Here is a 24536-nt window from a genome sequence, read left to right on the forward strand (position 1 = left end):
CGTCACATTCAAAATGACTGAGCAAGTAGAGCAACAAATCTGCATCAAATTTTGCTTTAAGCTTGAACATCCTCCACAGAAACTATTTTGATGATTCAGGAGGCCACAGCTATGGGCAGCTTCATTCACAGCAATACACCTACTCATGCATCACATCTTGTGTAGAGTTTTTTGGAGAAACATCAAATCACCCAGGTGACTCAGTCCTGCTACAACCCAGATTTGGCACCCTGTGACTTCTGGCTTTTCCCAAAACTGAAATCACCTTTGAAAGAGAACATATTTCAGATCGTAGGTGAGATTCAGGGAAATACGATAGGGCAGGCTGATGGCAATTGGGAGAACTGTGTGAGGTTCTCCCAAAGAACATGCCTACTTTGAAAGGAACTGAGGTGTCATTGTCTTATGTACAATGTTTCTTGTATCTTCTTTAATAAGTGTCTCTCTTTTTCATAGTTCATGGCTGGATACTTTCTGGACAGACTTCATATACATATATACGATCTTTTGCCATACATAATGTACACTTTTTTGCCCACATTTCTGATGGAAAACTAAGAATGCATATTATTCATGGGTATAATAATGGGTATAATCCATGTATAATATGCACAAAAAGCATGGCATTGTACACAGCAAAATATGGTATATGCATATGCCCACATATGTACATACTAATATGGATATATAAATGTTCAAGCATCATTCAATGAGAGATTATTCTTTCCTCATTGAACTTCTTATACTGTTGTAGAAAATCAATTGGCCATGTATATATGGATCTACTTCTAGACCATCTCTATTCTGTTTCATTAATTTAAATATCCATCTGCACTCCAGTACCTCACGGCCTCCATTCCAGTAGGTCTTAAAATCTGATAGTGTGAGTCCTCCAACTTTGTTCTTCTTTTTCAAAGTTGTTTTGGCTGTTTTAGGTCCTTCGCTGGCCATTTTCTACAAACTAACTTGCTTGTATTTGGATTGCAGTTGTGTTGAATTTGTGGATCGGTTGTATAAGAAGTGATATTTTAACAATATTGAGATTTCTGATCCATGAATATTATATGTTTTTCTCTATTCATTTAGGTCTAATTTTTTGCAGTTAAATCTTAACAGTTTTCAATGTAAACTCCTTGCTTTTTTTTTGTTTTTTTTGTTAAATCTATTCCTAAGTACTTACTATATTTCATGCTATTTTAAAGGTAATTTTTTATTTCATTTTTTATGCTCATTCTAAGTCACTCCAATTAAGCAGTTCATTGTGGTAAAATTCACATCATATAAAATTTACTATCTTAATGATTTTTAATTGTACAGTTCATCAGTGTTAGGTGTGGGCACATGGTTGAGCAGCCAGTCTCCAGAGCTTTTTCATCCTGTGAAACTGAAACTCTATACACATTAAACAACAGCCTCTTCTCTTACCCCCACCCTCTGGCAACTGCCATTCTACTTTCTGTTTCTATAGTTTTGAGTTATCTAAATAAATACCTCATATCAGTGAAATTTTAATTTCAATCTTTATTTGTATATTACAAATTTGCATTTATCTAATTGACCTTTTTATATTGACCATGTAGCCTGTGATCCTGTTAAATTCAATTTTTAGTAGCTTTTTTTGTAAATTTCTTGGATTTTCTACATGTGGGATTATGTCCTCTAGAAATAATAAGAGGTTAACTTCTTTTCCAGTCTGGCTGCCTTATCTTTTTTTTTACTTGTCTACTGCACTGGCTGAGACCTCTAATACAATGTTGAAGTGAGACCATGTATTGTTATCTTGTTCCCAGTTTAGAGGAAGTCACTCAGCTTTTCATTATTAAGTATAATGTCTGGATTTTCATATATAATAAAGAAATCTCTTAATCAGTTTTTTATTGGCACCTGTGACAGACAGTTCAGTTCAATGAACAACTACTGTGAACCTATTACACTGTTATGTTCCTGAATCACAAAGATGAGATTAAGACATAGGCTCTGCCCTCAAGGAACTGACCCTGTGGTGAAAGAGATGAACAGTAAATAGAGTATTTTACATCTTTATGCTAATACATGAATGAGGACTGTTTTTAGCCCAACCCGGAAGTTCAGGGGGAGCTTGCTGGAAGCAATGGTGAATGAGATCTTGCAAGATAAATAAAAGTAGGAAGGACAGCCTTTTGCCGTTGCAGCAACAGCAGCCAGTATAACGCTCAGGCTTCAGAAGAGGCTCCCCTCCAGTGTCTGGTTAGAACCCAGCCAGACCATGAAATGGCCAGTGCCAGCTCTGGTCAGCAGATTTGGAAGCTGATCAAAGATGATGATCTGATCTCCGGAGGCCTGTGAGTGTGTCCATTCGATGCTGCAAAAACACCTTGGCCCGCAGGAAGGGCAGGCCTACGGGCATAGACAAGCTAAAGAGTGCTGCTGCCAATGCTCGAACACCTGAGGAAGTAACCTGGATGGGGAGGATGGGAACGCTTTGTCCGCTACTCAGAAGGTACCGTGAATGTCAGCAGGCTGACCGCCGCTGCCTGCACCTGAAAGTGAAGGGGAACGTGTGGAAAAACAAGCGGTTTCTCATGGAACACATCCACAAGCTGAAGGTGGACACAGCTGGCAAGAAGCTTCTGTCTGACCCTGCTGAGGCCTGCAGGTCTAGACTGAGAAAGTTCACAAGCACGGGGAAGAGCGGCCCCAGGCCAAGAAGGAAGAAATCATCAAGATTCTGTCCAAGGAGGAAGAGACAAAGAAATAAAGCTACACCTTTCTTACCTGTACATAGTGGCCTTGGCTATTACATGGATCAATCATTCAATAAATTACCCTTCATCCAAAAAGAAAAAAAGTAGGAAGGGCAACAGCAATATGAATATACTTAATACTGAACTGTACAATTAAAAATGAGAATAAATATGTGTATTTTCCCAAAGTTAAAAAAAAAAGGGTAGGAAGGGCATTCCAGGTAGAGAGAATTGTAACCTAAAAATTTAACTGACCTATAGGAAACTTTGATAATGTACAGTCCTTTCTAATGTCTAGTTAACTATTTCAAATTGTGTATTTACATTCATTTTTCTCTCTTTTTCTCAGAGTTGGGTGTCAGAAATTAAAAAAGAAGAAAATAAAATACAGTCTCATGAAACTGGAACATTTCCAGAAAAGGAAGAAAATCTGCCTCCAGTTCGTGGTCCCAGCACCTGTCCTCATGTTGCCAAAGTAGGCCTCTTGGTGTGGGGTGTGGTCGGTGGGGGAGAAGGCTGTGGTTTATTGAGAGACCTGTCCCAGTTTAATCAGTGCAGCCAAAGTGCAGTGTCCTCTAGGAGAGCTGAGGATTTTTTTTTTCAGCTGGTCATGTGCTATTACCTTCATGAGGAGGCTATATTTCATCACCTAGAAATCAAAATGAAATAGTTTTTTCTTTTGAAGACTGGCATATTGGGTTTACTGACTTTCTTCATTTTTCTTTTGCTGTTCTCTCTCTTCTACATAGACTAGTTTTGATGAGCATATACGATCCAATTCATTGGGTAAGAATTTCAGGGAATAATTTTATGTATCCAGCAGAGGTGGGGAGGAAACAGTTTATTACATAATTAACTATGGATTTAAAGTATTCGACAGATACTTTTCAAGCAGTAACAGATGTACTTTTTTAATACATGTTTTTTTCCCCTTATCGCCAGCCCCTTATGATTATTTCTCTGTGGTTGATCCCTGTTTTGTCATGTAGACCTCTTCTTTGTCACCTGTGGGCTCTATAGAAAAGGAGCCTGTAGGACTTCCAGGTCCATCCACTTAACTTTAAGTTGAAACTGAGCTTCTTGGCATCCACTGACCGTGGTATCACAGAACTTAGCCCTTGTTTCCTGGACACTGGGAGTCGCTGGGCTTTCACATAGATCACACATTACATTTCTTTCTGTCCTACTTTTAAAATTTTATTTCTATCATTTCAGAAGGGAGGGCTACCCAAGTCTGTTCCTTCTGGGTTAATTTATGCTTGTTATTTTCATCTCATCTCTGAATCCTTGATTTTATTTAAAAAGCATCGTAGCTCTTTGCCACTGCCCTCTGATAATTTACCTTCCTGGATCTTTTTACTCCCTATTCAGAACTGATATACAGTAATGTGGTAAAGTTGCCACTACCTGTAATCAATGAATTTGTATTTATTGAACACCCATTATGTGCTAAGTTTGTGCCCTAAAAATATAATGAATAAGACTTGGTCTCTCTGCCCTCAAGGAGTTTATACTCCAGTGGGATAGAGAAACTAGTGGTACAGTGGTTTTTAAAGAACAGTCTGTGGACCATGGTCATCCCAGAGAGCCATCCAGGGGGTCTAGAAAGTCAATGCTATTTTTAAAAATCATGCTAATGCTCTGTCTTTTTCACTTTGTTGACATTTGTACTGAGAGTAGAACTACTATCACCTTAGCACAAATCATAGCAGTAGCCCCAAATTGTACTATAGTCATTGTTTTCTCCACTATTACAGACTCAGTAAAAAATTCCAATTAAACATAAAAATGTCTTTGATGAAATAATAAAACTTACTTATTTTGTTAAATCTTGAATCTCAAGGATACATCTTTTTAATATTCTGTGTGACAAAATGGGAAGTATGCAGAAAGCATTTTATTGTCAAGTTAAATATGATTGTTAAGAAAAGGACTTGTATGATTGAATTGCTAGCTTAAGTCACCACTTTCTCCTGGAATAAATTTTACTCCAAAAATTTATGGTTATTCAGACGTGGTTTTTTGGCAGACTTTGCATTGAAAATGAACAAAGTGGGCCTGTCACTTTAAGGAAAACAACCAACAGTGTTTTTTGCCAGTGATAATTATCTGAGCTTTCAAGTATAATTTAGAGTATTTCATATTGTTATGTGGCTCCTGAATACCTGTTTGTGACAAAAAAATATTTCCCTTAAGGGGCATAGTTATACTCTTCTGATGAGCTCCATGAAGATATTAAAGAAATGGTTCTTTATTGTATAATGAAATATATGAATGTTTGGAAGATCTGCTTAACTCCACATGCCCAATGCGCAATGTTACAAAACCATTACAAATGGTTTCAGATTATGACAGACTTTTAAGAAACCATTTAAGAAACTATTCGTGAGCATAATGGCTTCCCTCCCATTCCCTTCTGGTGCTTGCAGTGGGCATGTGACCTAGGTTGGCTGACTTAATAGCACCAAGCTAGTGCTTGGTCAGGGATAGACATGTGACCCAAGCTAGCCAATTACAGTCCTTCCCTGAGATGTCTCTAAGGATGGAGAGAAGAGTCCTCTTTTCTGATTGGGAGGCCTATGATGTTATAATGCCAGGCTGCTTGTGGCCATGTTTCCTACTACATGGAAAAAGCATTAGCCAGCAGGGAAAACAAAATCAGTAGGCAGAGAGAAGCAGAGACTAGGGACAGGGAGAGAGGGAGAGTTGGAGAGAGACCATATGACTCTTTCATTCAGCAAGAGCCCTGCCCTTTCTTTCATGAGTTTGGTTACATAAGCCAATAATTTATTCTTTTAAAATAGAATTAGTCCAAGTTGGGTGTCTATTATTGCAAACAAACCAATTTTGACTAATACAGTAAAGTATTCTTCCCCCCTAGGTTTTAAAAGAATAAATGATAGTTTAGTACTTTATTATTATAAGAAAATCACTAATAATCATATTTCACACATGTGAGCTTTTAAACTTTATATATGTACTTAAAGTCCTGCAGAGTGCTCTGAGAAATAACTACAAATTTAAAAACCTTTTAAAGTCTGCTATATATTATTATGTTACTAATTTTAATACTGGAGTTGTTATAAATTCAAGGGTACCTGTTTTTCATATTCATTCAATTTATATATCTTACTCTAATACTTCAAATTGCACTTACAGTAAAACCTACTGATCTTATATTAAACATGTCTCATAAAGTATGATTTTATTCTTCTAGGAAAAATGTTCTAAAAGTAAACCAGCTAAAAAGAAAATTCCAAGGGATTATGCAGAGTGGGATAAGTATGTTTTATATTTCTTTATGTAAAATTTGTCACTGGAAAATCCTCCATCATAAAATACTGTAATAACTTCTTAAGTATTACAAAACTGAACATATCAAGAATACCAAGGTTCTTTAGTAAAGTACTAAGAGTATATGGCTTAAGCACTCTTGATCTTGTTTTTTTCTTTAAATAAAAATCTTCTGCATCCTCTTGTTTATAAAAACCAAAAATAGTTAATATAATTCTTATACCCATCCAAAATAAGAAAAAAAAATTTAAATTGAGAGAAATTTGTCACAGTCTTAATTACAAAGTTCTAGACAGTTTAAGTCTGATGAATATTTAAGTTCTCACTAAGGTACATGGTTTCTAAGAAAGAATACAGATAGCTTGTAATACAAACCTATTGTGCATTTCTTGGAATATGTGTTTAAAGGCACAGTATACAAATACAATAATAAATTTTATTTTATTGTACTTTTTCAATTTTTGTTTTTTCTTTTAAGATTTGATGTGGAAAAGGAATGTTCAAAAATTGATGAAGATGACAAAGGAAAAACTCTAGTAAACAACAAGTCTCATTTATCCAAAATTGAAACAAGAATAGACACAGCAGGTAATTGGGGAAAAATAAGAACAATTTAGTAGTCATTAAATTTTTCAAATAATAATAATAGCTATCAAACTAGAAGACATTTTCTTTAAGTGCTGCAGGTTTTCATTAAAATTTTATGGACTTTTCTCCTGATGTTGATCACTTCTAACAAATTCAGACCTATCCTTTACTTAATTTTATATAACAGTTATACTACTTAAATATAGTAAGACTTAAAAGTACAAACTTATTTTTTACTGCAATTCATTTGATTTTAATTACTTTTTTCTAACCCTCTTTTTCCTGCAAATCCCTCAAATTTATTTTCTTTTTGCCTCAAAACAAAAATGATGGAGCAGTTTGTTTCCATTTGAAGTCCATAGACATACAGCACCTTTAAAGTGAAACAAAACAAATTATAAAATAATCTAAACCCTCAAATATTGTAAATGATTTTAAAAAGGAAGGAAACATTACTAAACTTAAAACTTTTATTTTCTTTAAATTATTTTATAATTTTCTGCTTCTGTTAAAGTAAGCATTCTTGACTTTAAAATTTTTTAAATATTCTATTAAGTTATATTTTTACTTAAAGCAGATAACATTTATTTCTAGGTCTAACTGAGAAGGAAAAAGATTTTCTTGCTACACGTGAAAAGGAAAAAGGAAATGAAGCTTTCAACTCAGGAGATTATGAAGAAGCTGTGAAATACTACACAAGGCAAGCAGAATTTTGTTGTGGTTTAAACTTGCAATATTTAAAAAAATGACTTTAAATTTAATTGTCAAAATGATATAAATAAGCTAAATAGTCTATGTCAGAATCACTTAAGACACTGTATCTGTGGTTTATCATAAATTCACTTGTGTTAGCCTTGTTTTCTTCACTACTTTTCTCGAAGATCCTACCCACCCCCACTTTTGACATCTTATAAGGACAATAGTCATATTGGAATAGTATCTGCCTTCATGACCTCATTTTAACTTAATCACATCTTTAAAGTCTCTATCTCCAAATATAGTTACATCGTGAGGTACTAGGGTTAGGACTTTGGCATATTAATTCGGTGGGAGGCGTGGCAGGGAGGGCACAATTCTGCCCATAACACAGGCTACAGCTGTTTTATTTACAACTTTAGCAGAGTTCCTCTGTCTTGTATTTACCACTGCTTGTTGCCAACGAGTGTCTCTTTTATAGGAGCCTATCAGTGCTTCCCACTGTAGTGGCCTATAATAATCGAGCTCAAGCAGAACTCAAACTACAGAACTGGAACAGTGCTTTTCAGGATTGTGAAAAGGTCTTGGAGTTAGAACCTGGAAACGTAAAGGGTAATATTAATGGAATGCTTTTAAATTTACAGCAGAATCCAATAGACTTTGTAGACACTCATTATGTTTACACTAAAAATGTGGCAAATACACTCAAATTTCTATATGGGAATCATTACTTTCATAAAGTTACCTCTATATTTAAGTTTAACTTGGAATTTAAGTCCCTAGTTATTTGCAGTGAAGTAACCAATAATCTTAGAAGATTCAGTAAAATATATATGTGTTTTTAAAGACTTATCTCAAGCTTGCATTTACCTATGGTTTATTTCCTTCATTTTTTTTTTATTTTATAAAATACAGATAACGAAATTTACTATCTTAACCGTTTTTTAAATTTATTGTTTTTTTACGGGAGGAGAGAGAGAGAAACACATCAGTTTGTTTTTCAACTTATTCATGCATTCATTGGTTGATTCTTGTATGTGCCCTGAGTGGGGATTGAACCCACAGTCTTGGTGTATTGGGACAACGGTCTAACCAACTGAGCTAAATAGGCAGGGCAAAATTTATCATCTCAATCATTTTTAAGTACACTGTTTAGTGGTATTATTGTGCAGTCATCACTACCTTTTATCTCTAGAACTAATTTCATCTTGTAAAACTGAAACTCTATATCTAATAACCAGTAACTCTTTCTTCTTCCCTCCCCCCATCCTCTGAACCACCATTCTACTTTCTTTCTCTGTGATTTCACTATACTAGGTGTCTCACGTAAGTGGAATCATATAGTATTTCTCTTTTTATGACTGGCTTATTGAACTGTGACTTTTTGTCTAAAATATATTTAAATATAATTTAATATAGAGTTTCTTATATTTAATATTAAACTAAGAAGCCCACACCAAAGGTCTAGCATCTTCTACTAGCTGCTTTGTGGGCATTTCCACCCATAATAAGTCCATAGACATTTTGAATTAAACATGTCCAAAGCCGACTACATATTTCCACCCAAACGTGTACTCTATCCTGATTTGCTTTCTCAGAGCCTGCACCCTGCCATGGTCCAAGCCAAAAGTATGCAAGTCAGACTCCACTCTCCATTTCTGTTACTAAGAAGGAATCATTTTCTCTCTGCCACAGAGCAGGGGCGGGCTCCCAGCGTGTATCTCCTGCTGGGCGCACAACACCGCTGGGCCAGGTCCTATGCCAAGCACTTTACATGTATTAACTCCACATAATTTTTCACAATAACTCCGTAGAGGTGCAGATAATATTATTTAAAAATAATATTATTATTTTTAAAAAGTGGAAACTGAAGCATAAAAAGATTAAGCAGCTTACCCAAGGTCACACAGGCAGCAAAATGGCAGAACCAGGACTCAACACCAGACCACAGATTTCAGAGCCTACATTTGACCACTGTGCTACACTTCTTCCACTAGAATGGCCTTATGTTTTCATTCTAACTTGTTTCAGCAATTTCTTAAGCACCACAATTTTCAGTGTTTGAAAAACAAATTTGACAGAGCCAAATCTAGTAGTGAATATGGCCATAAGACATTAAGAAGTCTTATGTTTGCTTAAGTGAATAAATAACTTCCTCTCTAAAACTTAATTTTTACTTAAAAGATAACTGAAATGCAATGTAGTAGTTAGGTTCTATTCTAAAATAGAAAAAGGAAAAGTTGGTAAAATCCATATAAAGTTGGTAGTTTAGTTAATAGTACTGTAGCAATGTTAATTTCTTAGTTTTGGCAAATATACCATAGTTATGTAAAATGTCAGCATTAGGGAAAGCTGGGTGAAGGGAAATGAGAACTCTCTTTATTATCTTTGCAACTTTTCTGTAAATATAAAATTATTTTTAAAAGAGTTTAAAAAGTAATAATTGTTGTATCATGAATATGTCTTTATGGACATTCCCTTCTTAAATCTGAGTAGTAATGGTAATAGCTAAACTTGTACTTAAAATACACTGTTAAAGTTCTGGTAAAATCAAATGGTAAAATCATTTATTCTTTAGATTTCCATGGTTCATTTTAAGACTACCATCGAATTGGTCAAATTTATGTTTTAATATAGCATATTAAAATATAGACATAAATTTCTCACTTTTCAGAATTACCAAGCCTGATTTTTTTCAAAATAATGACTTATTACACAAAGTTGTGTCATTATATAATGAATAACAATAGGAGTAGAGAGGCATTTTTTTCAGGATTGAATAAGTATTAAATTATACCTTGAAACCTTTAAAAAAAATCTGATGCAAATTACCAAAGTACTCAATTTCGGAACGTTGCTGACTTAATCATCAGGATTCTCTCAGTTACCAGCATGAAATACCTCCTTCTAATCATTTTAGAGCTTGCTATAAAGACTTCACTACCAAGCCCGTATTCTGAGCCAGATACTGTTCAGTAATACACTAAATTTGAATGCATGATTTTCAAAGTTTTCATAAAGTGGTGAAATAATACTCGCAATGATTATAAGGAGGCAAACATTATAGTTTGATGAAAAGCCTCCTGGTGGTTCAGCACAGCATGCTGCTTCTGAGGGGGTGGAGTCTCAGCCCTTGCAGGACTGGCAGGGCCTGGGGCTGCCAAAGGGCCGGGCTGTTGGAGAGGGCAGTTGCCTGATGCGGCCTCTTGTTTACCTCTGTATCATTTTCTATATGTGCAACAATATGAAAGTGGGTACCGTTAAGCTTTGCACAATTGCATCCTAAACTGTTTTGTGCTATTTACATTCTTCCACTTGAGAAACAGGTTAACCATAATACCATGTGTTAAAAAAATGTAACTTTCATTTTGGTAAATTTCCAGCTCTTTTGCGTCGTGCCACGACATATAAACATCAAAACAAGCTTCAGGAAGCAATAGAAGATTTGAGTAAAGTACTGGATATTGAACCTGATAATGAGTTGGCCAAAGTAAGTAGAGAAAGCGATTCCTCACCAAATTCTATAGTTTGCTATTTCTGTATTTATGTTAAAGTGATATCGATCTTGCTGGATACATGATGTTAAGGATTAAGTTACAGCTTTAAAAAGTAGGTCTATACCAGACATCCCAAGGTGTTAGCTGTATTTGAAGTGGAAGACAGCAAGCTCTTAAATTGTTCAAGACTGTAAACCTACTTCTGAAGAACAAATAATTAAATTTTTTCTTTCCTGCAGTGTTGTAGGCCATGATTTTCTTTGAACTAATTTCAACTTATTATGCAGAGCAATGTATACGTTTCCCAGGTGGGATTAGGTATGAGCTTGATGGCCATAAAAGAGTGTTTCTCTTTGTAATTAACATGGTAAGCATATATCCCTGATAGCAGACTGACTCAGGTAGGCACTTGGGGAGACCTGTAGTAAGGCCTGAAGAGTAGAGATAAGTGTTGAAAACTGTAAAGGGTCTGAGATTTTACCCTACTTGCAAATTAACAAAGTGGCCTAGAACAATGTACAAGACTCCTGGGTCAGACACAAAGGACTTTGTTACAGCAGAGCAAGCTGATGAGTTTCAAGTTCATGTCAGTTGCCTTGGCTCCCATGTCTCATGGGGGTGGCATAGAATGGCCCAGATCGATGCTGCACACTCAGCAGATTTGTGTCACAGATGAGGAATCCCAAATTTACAAAACCACCATCTTTCATGGAATACAAGCAAACCTGCCTAACCAATATATGAGGAAAACATTATCTTTACTTCCCCAGAGAACAAACAAACCTGCTCTTTCCTCTGAAGCAAAATATTCTATTTCCCAAGTCTGTTCTCAGTACAAGCATCCTTAAAAAGATGGTCTAGAACAAAGGTTGTTTAGTTCCTCTGCTCACGATATATTCAGTAGTGAGAAACCCATGGAGAACTATCTTCCAATAATGTTTCACTGTTTCTACATACACCTGCTGGGTTATCTATCTCTAAATGGCAGCTAAAGTTCTTAGCGTATCAGCTACATTTGTCAAGTCAGCATTTCAGTGGATTAGATTTAGGGCCCAGTTTAGGAACACATCTTTTCCCCATAGTACTTTCTTTTTATAATGGTATGTTTTATATACAAAGGTCTGTCCAGAAAGTACACAGCCATATACTATGAAAGCGATACTTACTGAAGTTATAAGATACAAGAAACATGGTACACAGGACATTGACTCCCTCAGTCCCCTTAAAAGTAGGCACCTTGGGGCCTCACACAGTTCTCCCAATGTCTCTTTCATTGTTCAAAATACTGCAAAATCCTTAGTTGGAATCACAGTTCGCTGCCCCATTGTACTTTCCTGCATCTCATTGATGATCTGAAATCTCTTCCCTTTCAAAGTTGATTTTAGTTTTGGGAAAAGACAGAAGTCACAGGGTGCCAGATCTGGCCTGTAGGGAGGCTGAGTCATCTGGGTGACAGAAAAAAACTGCACAAGACATGATGCATGAGCAGGCGTGTTGTCATGATGAAGCTGCCACTCACCAGTTGCCCACAGCTGCGGCCTTATGAATCATCAAAATAGTTTCTGTGGAGGAATGTTCAGGCTTAATGCAAAATTTGATGCAGATTCATTGCTCTACTTGCTCAGTCACTTTGAATGTGATGGCGACACAGTACACATGCTCACTCAATGGATCTACTGTCCCCACTGACTAGTACAGTGAAGTTGTCATTATTCACATCTGTGCATTCCAGTCCACTCTCCTGGGTTGCCAGGTTACATCGATGTTGCATAAATTGTTCTCATTATATTAGCAATGGTGGGACTTTTTCTGGGCAGACCTTGTATATATGATCATCAGAATATCAGGAGTGTTATATAAGTTGAAGGATTTTAAATAATTTTTTCCTTTCTTTTTTATACTTGTTATACTTTAAGTTTTTTACAGCAGCCATGTATGATTATAATCAAACAAAGCAACAAAGTTGTTTGAAAAAGAAAAACAGACCACCATAAAAAAGCCTTATTTTAGTTACCATCACTCACTTTAAAAAAAAAAAGATTTCATTTATTTATTTTTAGAGAGAGGGGAAGGGAGGGAGAGAAACATTGATGTGCAAGAGATATCCATTGCCTCTCACATGCCCCTAACTGGGGGCCTGGCCCACAACCTTGGCACATGCCCTGACTGAGAATTGAACTGGTGACCTTTTGGTTCACAGGCAGGCACTCAATCCATGAGCCACACCAGCCAGGGCTCATTATTCACTTTTTAATAGCATCATATTCTTACCTGATAGGATAGTTATGTTTTTTTTTTTTTAATTAATTTATTTACTTTTTAAATACATTAAAGTATTTAATGTATTTAATACTTTACAATTACAAAATAGGGGGGAAGGCAGAGACAAATGTAGTTATGTTTTTTGATTAGAGGAAAATATCTTATTTAATATGGTGATTATGTTGCAGAAAACCTTGTCAGAGGTTGAAAGAGATCTGAAAAATTCTGCACCTGCGTCTAAGACTCAAACCAAGGGGAAAAGGATGGTTATTCAGGAAGTAGAAAACTCAGAAGATGAAAATGGAAAGGAGAGTGAAAGAAAACGTGATGATGGCAGTGGAGATAAGAGTAAAACATTATTTATTTTTTGGTTATGTAAAATATTACCTTTTTATATGATGAATTAGTCTATCAAACTTTTTATGGCTTTACCTTGTAAATCCACAAAGTTTTTCCTTAATACTTTTCTTAATATAGCTCATGCTTTTTCTTTTTCCTTTTTTTATTGACATGTTACATTATATTAGTTTCAAGTGTATAACATAATGATTTCATATTTGTGTATATTGTGAAATGATCACAATATGTCTAGTTAACACAGCTCATCTTTTTCCTAATAAGATCCCCCAAACCGATTTTTCTTCTTAACCTGACACTTTTTTCTAATGCTCAACTTAATTCCTCATTGTCATCTTTAAATGCAAATATCTGTGTTTCTGTGATACCAACAATTTGCAAGTTAACCTTAGATCTCTCTTACAGGATTGTTTTGTATATAACTATTAGTTGCAAACAAATGTGATGGCTTCAAAGAGGTATACTTTGCCTAAAATGAATGCATTGTTAAAAAATTGCCATGCATGCCTCTCAAAAAATTTTAGTGCAATTTCACCTTTGATATAATTTTTTAAAGGTCCTAGATTAGTTAAAGCTTAATCTTATAATAGGAAACAATGAAAGTTACATCAGCTTTAAGGGGAAAGATCTGCCTACTCATTTGACTGTGGGGTGGGGCGGGGGGGGGCGGTGGTAGTTTTTCTCCATTCTTGAAAGCCCCTGAGCAACCAAGGGGAAATGCCAAATATCAATTTTGAAAATTATTCACAGGCAAAAATCAACTTTCAGTAATTTGACAGAATATTTTAATTAGAGAGAGAAATATAAAATGTTCAATTCATTCCACTTAAAAAAATAAAGAACAAGAAATAAAAGTTTTAAGTTTTTAATGACAAAAAATAAAATGTAAAATATATACCTCAAGTCAAAATATGATCAGTTAAGCTAGAATAAAAACAAAGGGACAGAAAAGAAGGGAAGGAGAAAGAGGAGACAGAGAATAATACGAGAGAGATGAGAAAGGAAGACAGCAGCAAAAGGATAAAAAAGGGAGAAATTAAGATAAAAAGTTTTTCAACCAGATTTTAAGTTCTGGCAGCAAATATTCTTAGGGTTTATATTTAGCTTAAGATGATTAGCCAAGTACCTTACAATTAAAGGACACTATTTAAAATCTTAACTGGAACATGATGTAGTACTACAAGCTTATGTGTGTAAACATGTTTTTATTTTTCTTGGGTATATTTGTAGGAGTGGAATGCTGGGTTATATTGTAACTCTATGTTTAACTTCTTGAGGAACTGCCAGTTTTCCAAAGTGCCTGCAGCATTTAATATTCCCACCAGTGATGTCTGAGGATTCCAATTTCTCCGCTTTCTTGCAAATACTTGTTATGGTTTGCCTTTTTGATTACATCCTAGTGGGTGAAAGGTGGTAACTCCTTATGGTTTTGATTTGTGTTTCTCTTACTGTGTTGACCATCTTTTGTTGTGTTTATTAGCCATTTGTATATATTTTTTGAAGAAATGTTTACTCAAGTCCTTTGCCCATTTTACAATTAGATTATTTGCCTTTTTATTGTTGAATTGTAAGTGTTCTTTACATATTCTGGATACTAGACCCTTGTCATATGTGTGTGCACGCACGCGTATAATTTGTTTATAATTCCTTCTGTGGGTTGTCTTTTTTACTTTCTTGATTATATCCTTTAATGCACAAAAGTTTACATTTTGATGAAGTCCAATTTATCCATTTTTCTTTTGCGCTTGAGCCTTTGGTGTCATACAAAATTTGTGTCAAATCTAGGTCATATAGATTTACCTCTATGTTTTTTTCTAGGAGTTCTATGAATTAGCTAACATCTAGATCATTGAAGTATTTTGATTTTGATGTGGTAGGAGTTCTACTTAGTTGTTTGTGTGTTTGTTTTTTTTTCCACTTGTTGAAATCTTTTTGTCCCAATCTCATTTGTTAAAGAGACTATCCTTTCCTCATTGAATGGACTTGACACCTTTGTCAAAAATCAATGGGCCAGCCATGGTCGGGTAGCTCAGTTGATTAGAGCATCATTCTGAAGCACCAAGGTTGAAGGTTTCATACCCAGTAAGGGCACATACAAGAATCAACCAATGAATGCATAAATAAGTGCAACAACAAATTGATGTTTCTCTTTCTCTCTCCCTTCCCCTCTCTAAAATCAATAAAAAACAAAAAATGATTAAAGAAATCAATGGGCCAGCTAGTCAGGTGGCTCTGGAGCATCATCCCATACACCAGAAAGGTTACAAATTCCATTCCTGGTCAGAGCACATACCTAGGTTGCATGTTTGATCCCTGGTTGGGGTACATGCAGATGGCTACCAATCGATGTTTCTCTTTCACATTGATGTTTCTCTTTCTCCCTCTCTCCCTCCCTTTCTTTTTAAAATCAATAAACATATAGTTGGGTGAGGATTAAAAAGAGCAATTGGCCATAAATGTATGAATTTATTATTGGACTCTCATTCTATTCTGTTGGTCTACATGTCTGTGCTAACGCTGGTACCACTCTGTTTTGATTACTGTAGTTTTTAGTACGTTTTGAAATCAGAAGTGTGAGTCCTTTGATTTGGTTCTTCTTTTTCAAGATTGTTTGGCTACTTTGGAATTCCATATGAATTTGAAGATCAGTTTTTCTATTTCTGCAAAAAAGTCTATGGAAATTTGATAGGGATTATTTGAATCTGTATTCAAATTCAAATATTTGGCTAATATTGATATCTTAACAACATAAAGTCTTCCTATCTATGATCATGAAATATCTTTCCACTTATTTAATTTCTTTTGGCAGTGTTTTATATTTTTTAGTGTACAAGTCCTTCATCTTGTTAAATTTATTCCTGAATATTTTATTCCTTTGGATGCTATTGTAAATGGAATTATTATTCTAATTTCTTTTTAGATTGTTCATTAACAGTATGTAGAAATGACTGATTTTTGTATGTTGGTCTTGTACCCAGAAACATTGCTGAATTTGCTAATTAGCTCTAGTAGTGGTTAGTGTGTTTGTGTGTGTGTGTATCCTTTAGGAATACATATATATACACATATTTAATATATTATAATATATAATTATATTTTATATAGTAGATACTTACAATTAAATTTGTAAGTATATAATTGTAAATTATAATATGTAATAGATACATAATCCTGTTCAATTATATTTTCTTATATATAATATATGTGATCCTAAAGAATCTATAGTTATATCAGATATGAAAAGAGAGTTTTATTTCTTCTGTTCCCATAAGGATGTCTTTTATATCTTTTTCTTGCCAAATTGATCAGCTTATAAATTCCACTATAATGTTGAGTAGCTGTGGTTCAGGGGAGAGCTTTCAGGACTTCACCACTGAGAATGGTGTTAGCTGTGAGTTTTTCATAAATGTACTTTATGTTGAGTAATTTCACTTCTCTTCCTAGTTTTCTGAGGGTTTTTTTTTTTTTTTATCATGGAAGGGTGTTGGATATAATCAAATGCCTTTTCAGTTCAATTATGATCCTGTGTTTTTTTGTCCTTGTTCTATTAATGCAACATAAATTTTCTACTGTTGAACCACCATTCCATTCCTGAGATAAATCTCACTTGGTCATGGTGTATAATCCTTTTAATAGGCTATAGGATTTGGTTTGCTTATATTTTGAGGATTTTTGCATTTACCAACTACCCAAACTACTTTTCAAGGCTACTGAAGTCATCAAAGGCTACCTCTTTGGTCCTTGTGCAAATGACACTGTTGGCCATTATGTCCTTTGATATTTGTTATTGCTGACTCCTTCCTCCCTGAAATACTCTTTCTTCTTTGTTTTTGAGGGAGTATGCCCTCCTGGGTTTTCTCTTATTTTCAGGTACTCCTCCATCTCCTTTGGAGATTGTTCCTGTGATCATCCTTTAAGAATTAGTATTTCTCAGGGGTCCTTTGGAAGATATGAGTGACCCAGTCCACATCCAAACTTCATGATTCTTTACATGCCAGCACCTCCCAAGCCAGTGTCTCTAGGTAAGGCCACTCCTCTGATCAACAGTGGGAGCCACCTCCTGAATAACTACTCTGGAATGTCCTACCGATAGTGTAATACCTAGCATGACTCACAGGACTTTCATGGTCTGGCCTCTGTTTACCTTTACGGAGACTGACAACGTTGTTCAGGGACATTTCCACCTTAAGGAAAGAGGTATGGCTATGCATTCAGTTCACTTCATTTGAATCCCAGTTAAACTGGGATTTCTAGCTCTCTGTGCTTGAGCAAATTCCTTAGCTACTTCCGGGTGTCTCTGTTGCCTCATTTGTAAAGTAGGGACAATACTACTTGGTATGAAGGTTAATGATAATGTTTGTGAAGGTCTTGACCCATATTAAGTTCTAAATAAACTGGAGCTGTTTAGTAGTATCAGTCAGACATGAGAGGAAAACATACAAGGGAATGTGCAATAATACTAAGTTGTCCATTGTTTCTGCTGACATGAACATATGCTTCCAACCCTTTCTGTTGAGTGGAGACTTGAGTAGCAGATATCAGAGGAAGACTGGAGCCTTGGTCTAATAATCCTACTGGATTCAGTCTAGATATTTATTATTATTATAAGATCTTTCTATAGTTTTAATATGTAACCACCTTTTGGTTAGTGATCCAAGATTGGGCACTATTCTACTGTAGAGAAAAGTATACTTATTAGTGTTTTTAAAACAATGCTGGCTTTAAGGTGACAATCCACTGATTTTTACTTAAACACTTGTGATTTTTGATGCCCTCTGTCTTTATGTTTCAAATCATAGCTTTACCATTCATGAAACAGAATGGAAAATATATCCATTAAAAATCAGATTAGAATTTGTTAAAAGAAAAAGCTTGGAAGTCTCTGTATTTAAGTGCTTTTTTAAACAGTGGTTTGAGGTTGTTTAAAAAGCATTATTCATCCACATACATTTGAAGATCTAATTGGCTTTGATTAAGCAATTTATGAATTGGGCAGTATCCCATCTAGCACCTAGAAGGATGCTTCTAGGAGCTGTACAAAATGGTAGGTTTTTATAGGAAGCTGGTTGGGACAAGGGAGCTCTTAGTTAAAAGAAAGGGCTATTTGGGGGCCAGGCCATATTCTCTTTGTAGGGAAAGAAAATTGGGAAGAGTTTTTATGCAGATTGCCTCTCCTTGTAGATGAGAGGGGTGGAGAGGACCCACTGACAGATTACCATACTGGTGCTTGACCAAAAAATTCTATGGTGGTTGACCGAGATTATGTTTCTGGGAGAGTTTGAAACTGCAATTGAATCAGGTATTAAATCTAGGTTTGGTGAGCTTTTAGCACAAGTGACATTGGGCGTGTGTGTGTGTGTGTGTGTGTGTGTGTGTGTCGTTTTTCCCTTCTTTAACAAAATGATGACTGCCCTGTATAAAATATTGATAAGACCTCCATCATTGAAATACTTATACATTATTTCATATTTAAAAACAGTGAATTCAAAAATCAATTAAGGCTATGATTAATATCTGAAAGTTTGAATAAGGCATTGTAATGGAAAAAGTCTTTTAAAGGCTCACTTTAAAAACTAGGTGCTTATTTGATGACTTCTTCGCTAAGTTCACTTTAAAATGGCTTAAAAAATCACTTGAACTTTATTTTTCTGTCAAGTGATCTTTTCCTCCTAGTCCTTTAGCATAAGGAAATGGTACCCTAACCTTGGGTGCGATCTTTGTATTCAAGTTTTAGTAACTTCATTCATTCATTCAAAGTTGTAAATGGAAGAAAATACGTACTTTGTAAGATATGCTTTTGCCTGTTGGCTTCGATGAAGGGAATGATTTTGAAATGCTGGTGTGCAAGTCACAAGCCCTTCTGTGTTTAAAGAGTTAAATACGGGGTTGGCTTCCGTCCAGAGCCCAGGAAGCCCCAGGGGGATCGGCGCACGCGGGCCCAGGGTAAACCTTCGGGGCAGGCGGGCCCTGGAGGTGCGGGAGCCGCCGAACTCCGCCCGAGAGGGCGGTGCCCGCCCGGCTTCCCCGCGACCCGCCCAGCGGGCTCCGGCGCGCCGCGCCTCTGCGCCCGGCACCCCCGCGGCCGACGCGGTAGTTTCTCCTGATGATGCAAACACTCACTTCCCGCATCCACTTCCCACAGAGGCCGCGGAGCCGGCGGGAGTCGCGCGCGCCGCGGAGCCGCGCGCCATGGGCAACATCCAGAAGAAGCTGACGGGCAAAAGCGAGGCTGGCAAGCGGTCGGAGAAGGGCGCGCCGCGGCGGGGTCGCACGCCAGGGGCCGGCGCGGACAAGCGGGGCGGCCCGCGGGCCCCGGCGGCGGCGCCCGGTGCCAACGGGCATCCGGGCGGCCGGAGGGGCGCCCGGGACTCCTTCGCGGCCGCCACGTCCCCTGGGCCGCCGCCCGCCCCCACCGACCCGGTCGGCCCCTCCGGCCTGAAGAGTCAGGGTAACGAGCTGTTCAAAACCGGGCAGTTCGCCGAGGCGGCGCTCAAGTACTCGGCGGCGATAGCGCAGCTCGAGCCGGCAGGTAGGTGAGCTGCGCCTCGCATGCTCCCCGGAACCGTCCGGCCGAGCTTCCCGGGACCTACAGGGGCCCCCGCGGGAGAGGCGCAGGCCACCTCTTGGATGACAGGCGCTTGCGTCTGTACATTCCTTCCCGCTGACCGAGGGCGGCGCGGGACTGGACCTACGGGCGCAGTCTGTACCTTGGAATGCGTACTATGCGCCCGGGCGAGGCACGTTCGTCCCTTTACGGGTTCGCCCCCTGTGGCCACTGCGGGCGCACTCGGCTCCTCGGAGCTCTGCGCTGTCAGCACTGCCTGCGGGACTGCGGCCCCTGCCAGTGGAGACCTCAGCCGTCTCGGAAGTCTGGGGAGCTTGATTTTGCTAATGGATTTTAACTGTGTGTAATTACATGTGATTTTAGGAAGTGGAAGTGCAGATGATCTAAGTATCTTATATTCAAATAGAGCAGCATGTTACCTAAAGGAAGGAAACTGCAGCGGCTGCATTCAAGACTGTGACAGGTAAACCGCCGTTTTTCAGGTTTGTCAAAGATTGTTATCTTTGCAAGGTGGTGAATGCAGTATTTACTGTTTTTCTGTTTTCTGCATGACTCTTAATTTCTTAAGAAGTTTTGAGGTATCTTAATTGATGAATACATAAAATCATAAATTCTTCTCTTGCACATGTATGAAGACAGTTATAGAAGATTGTGCAAACTTTTTTCATTTCCACTGTTACCACCTTAATTCATGCTCGTTTTATGCCAGTCCTAGACTCCTGGAGAAGGGGAAAACCTCACTACTCTCTCTGCCTCCTCCAGTCCACTGTGGCTTACAGAATACCTTTTCTTGAAGCACTGTTTTGTTCAGACTGTTTGTTCACTAACTCAGTATGGCCTTCCAGATAGTTATACACTCCTCTGTCACCAGATTGCCCCCCAAACAAGCTTTCCGCTCTCATTTGATCCACTGTCTGTAAAGTCCTCTGCACACCTTTGCTTCTGAAATCTGTCGATGTTAGAAACGTCCAAACCTGAAAGAATTTTTACACTTTTTTTTTTTTTTTTTTTTTTTGAGCCAAACTCACGACAATTGCCCGGAAGCAAAATCTCAAGGGATTGAGAAAATGCTCCGGAAAATGGCAATTTTACCACTAATTTTATACATCAGAATCAAGGCGGGGAGACGTAAAGTGGTTACATGAAACCCATCGGTGATTAGGGAGAAAGCAAAGCAGGGAAATCTCTGGGATTGGATAAAAAGTAAAAGGAATAAACAAACATCTTTTACATAGGCAGGGGTAGGATAGTTAACAGCTCACAATGAACACAATCATCATAACAATGGGATTTGTGGTCTCTGCTCAGGTGGGAGAGTGTCCCTGAGGGGTCTGAAAAAAAGGGATTACTCTGACCTTCTGAAACTATGTTATTGTACAGGCAAAAAGACAGTAGGCTCATTTGAGGTGAAGATCCATCTTCACCTTAGGGAAAAAATACCACCCTAGGAGGACTACCCTCCTGGAACTGCTTTTAGTTACAAAGTTTTAATTTCAGACCATCCTCCTGGTTACTTTAGGCCTCTGAGTTGTAAGGCCGCCATGCAGGCCTCCCCTGAGCTTGGCAGGTGTCGTTATGTGGCCCCATTTTCGTCCCCAAATGCCTGCTCAGCAGCCCCCTCCTCTCCGCCTGCCTGGTCGCCTTCAGCCTTCCCGGTCGTCTTCACGTCTGCAACACTTGCACTGTCACTCTCCCACCTGTAGGTACTTGTGTCATTCACTGCACTGGATTGTAAGCCCGTGAGGTCCGGAACCATGTTTTATACAGCTTTGCATCCCTCAGGCACTGTAGTCACCCCTGGTGCTCTGCCTTACATGCTGAGATAGAGGAACATACTTGCATGAATAAAATGTTTTATTATTATTATTTTTTTTTTACCATTAGGTAATAAGTCTTCCTCAGGAGCCCTTAGGAAAGAAGCTACTATTAGTGAATCTAAAAAATGTATTGTGCCCTGACTGGTGTGGTTTAGTGGCTAGGGCATTGTCCTGCAAAGCGCAAGCTCCTCAGTTGACTCCCAGTCAGGGCACAAGCCTGGGATGCGGGCCTGGTCCCCAGCTGTGGTGCGTGCAAGAGGCAGCTAGTCCATATTTCTCCCCCTCTCTTTCTCCATCCCGTCCCCTCTTTCTAAAAAAATTAATAAGTAAAATCTTAAGAAAAAGAAAGTCGTATGTCCTGGTTTGACCTTAACAGTCCTTGTTTACTCCTTTGGTCTGGTAGAATTATTAGTATCACTCCCTTTCACTCTCAGAAGCCCTAGTTTGGACAGTATCTTATATGGAAACCCCGATGATAAGGTGGACAATTTTTTTCATTGATAATATCAGTTTAATGATATGGGTAAAACTTATAACTACCTGCATCTACAGTTTAAAAAGAAGGTCTTGAGGTACTCAGATTTTTGTCAACTTTACATATTCAAATTTTAAACAACTAATATTTATATTCACTCTGGGCTGACTTTAGACTCCGTCCACTATTGTACTAGCTCACGCTAGCTAATTATTGTTACATTTTCAGGATTTTGTGAGCTGGTCGAATTAAGTCAAGTGGGTAGCTTGAAGTCTGCCATGGTTGGAGTACTAATACCATGAAAATTGGCAAATGCCATAAATCTGGCCTTTTTTCCCCCAGGATAGCTGGATGTTAAATTTTTACCACTGCCCTTAACTAACCAACCAGACCATGTGAAATCGCAAAATATCAGGCACATTGCAATTTGCAGCCAAGAACCTGTGCAAAGGCTAAAAAACTACTTTTCCTTTTACCTTCTAAGTTCTAGCTGGGCTAATAATCAAATTAACAGACAGATTAACAGGAGAAAATCAAATTTTAATACATGTGCATGGGGAATTCACAGAAACATTAAAATTCTAAAGACAGTGAGGTAAAATTGGGTATCTGTGTTATTTTGGACAAAGAAATGGGGGGAGTAGAACACAGATGGCAGGCAAATGTTTGCTAGGCAACCCAGAAACAATCAGGCATGGGGGATCTAGTAAACGGGCCCTCCTCGAGACCTTCCTGTCTATCATATTTAATTCAAATTAGACCAAGGCAAATATGTTAAGGTTTTTTTTCCTGGAGCAGGTTTTTCTATCTGTATCTCTTGAGCAGGAAAGGGAGGAGGGTCAAAAGCTTTCTCTGACTCTTGTTTCTTAATAACCAGCTTAAAAATCAATATCCCCAAAGGCACAATTTTGGGGATGGCAAAACTTTGTTTTCCTTCAAACCTCTCAGCTTAGGTGTCTGTTGCTAATACATTACCCCTCAGACTTGTCTTAGGTATTCCTACAGTGAGTGAATTTAGGACTCTTGATTTAAGACTTGGGACCCTTACAGATAGGGCTAAAAACAGTGGACTCACTTTGTCCTTAGGTGAGATTGCTAAAGGTGGCAGGCATTTTCTTGTGAAAATGTGTGTTTCATTGAAGACCCAGGAGGTGGTCAAAAATGGGACTCTGGCCATGGTGTCCAGGGAGGAGGCTGGAACAGAGGTTTGTCTGGAGGGAGAGATGGCCAGCGGGGGCAGGAGGTGGGCGGTGGCTTAGGTAGGGCGTCCTTACAAAGCGTCGTCTTCTAGGCTTAGGAATCCAGCTCTGTTGGCCAGTACTGACCTCCACGGAGACCGACTTCAGTAGACGTTTTCTTTGTTACCTGGCAGATGAGTGGCAGCCTAAGGGGCATGGCGTGATTTTACTCCAAAGCCTTGAGTCACAGACCTGTTTTAATGTCAGAGAAACCGTGGTTTGCTATTGCCAGCATGTTGAAAAATGGATGTATATATAAACTTGTATGATCTAGGAATCATTTATTAGCAGAAATATGACGATTTTCACTTTGGAAAGATTGCCTACATTTTAAAGGAAGCCTGTTTTTTAGTTTTTCAGTTAATTATCTTTGTCCCTTGGAGAGCTGTTTTGTGTTCTGTGAGCCCTTATTACAAGACAAGTGGTAGCAGGAGTCAAACCGAGAAAAAGAAAAACTCTTGGGGCAAAATTTAAATAAAGGGGGGAGGGAAACCTATGAATGAACTTCCATGGATTTACCTATAAAAATAGCTTTTCATGCATTTGCGGGAAAAGGTACCTGGTTTTAAGTGTCCAAACTCCTGGAGCCTCCTCGGAAGCACTTCCTCAGAGATGTGTCCAGGGGGGCATCTCAGGAGAGTCCTGTTGGGAGGGTGAGGAGCGTTGGGGGAGGCAGGGGCCCCTGACCTGCCCCTCCCCCCATGGCCCCTCTGTGTTTCTCTTTCAGGCTCCAGGGAGAACATGAAACAGAGTTGTGATGCCTAAGCAAAAGTTTAAAACCTTTATTCTAGCAATTATTTTTTATTCCCATAATCGTTTATCAGTTTTTGTTTTTTCCCCCAAAAAAGCCTTCACTTTCCCTATCCATCAGGGAAACTTTTGGGCTTATCTACACCACAACAAAAATGTTTCAGTGACTTTCCACTGAGGATATTTTGATGGACTCAGTACAGATGAATGGTGCCTAGTAATTCGCTGCTTTTGCTCACCTTGGCTGTTCTCTGACAGACCTGAAATTAGATGA

The 24536-nt window shown here is 38.0% G+C and overlaps 1 protein-coding gene and 1 pseudogene across 1 annotated transcript in view; both read left to right on the top strand.

Moving 5' to 3' along the window:
• Nucleotides 1-24536, top strand: part of SPAG1 (sperm associated antigen 1) — a 46258-nt gene that overhangs the window by 3737 nt on the left and 17985 nt on the right. Inside the window, exons 3-11 of the mRNA XM_054590063.1 lie at nucleotides 3073-3198; nucleotides 5941-6005; nucleotides 6496-6605; nucleotides 7200-7305; nucleotides 7783-7913; nucleotides 10685-10791; nucleotides 13249-13408; nucleotides 19560-19946; nucleotides 20346-20445. Coding sequence (XP_054446038.1) covers nucleotides 3073-3198; nucleotides 5941-6005; nucleotides 6496-6605; nucleotides 7200-7305; nucleotides 7783-7913; nucleotides 10685-10791; nucleotides 13249-13408; nucleotides 19560-19946; nucleotides 20346-20445 — 1292 coding nt within the window. The remainder of the gene's footprint in view (nucleotides 1-3072; nucleotides 3199-5940; nucleotides 6006-6495; nucleotides 6606-7199; nucleotides 7306-7782; nucleotides 7914-10684; nucleotides 10792-13248; nucleotides 13409-19559; nucleotides 19947-20345; nucleotides 20446-24536) is intronic.
• Nucleotides 1958-2737, top strand: LOC129084109 (60S ribosomal protein L19-like; annotated as a pseudogene).

This window comes from Pteronotus mesoamericanus, unplaced genomic scaffold (assembly GCF_021234165.1).
Source record: "Pteronotus mesoamericanus isolate MK-2021 breed Mesoamerican mustached bat unplaced genomic scaffold, CSHL_Meso_final scaffold_174, whole genome shotgun sequence".
NCBI lineage: Eukaryota > Metazoa > Chordata > Mammalia > Chiroptera > Mormoopidae > Pteronotus > Pteronotus mesoamericanus.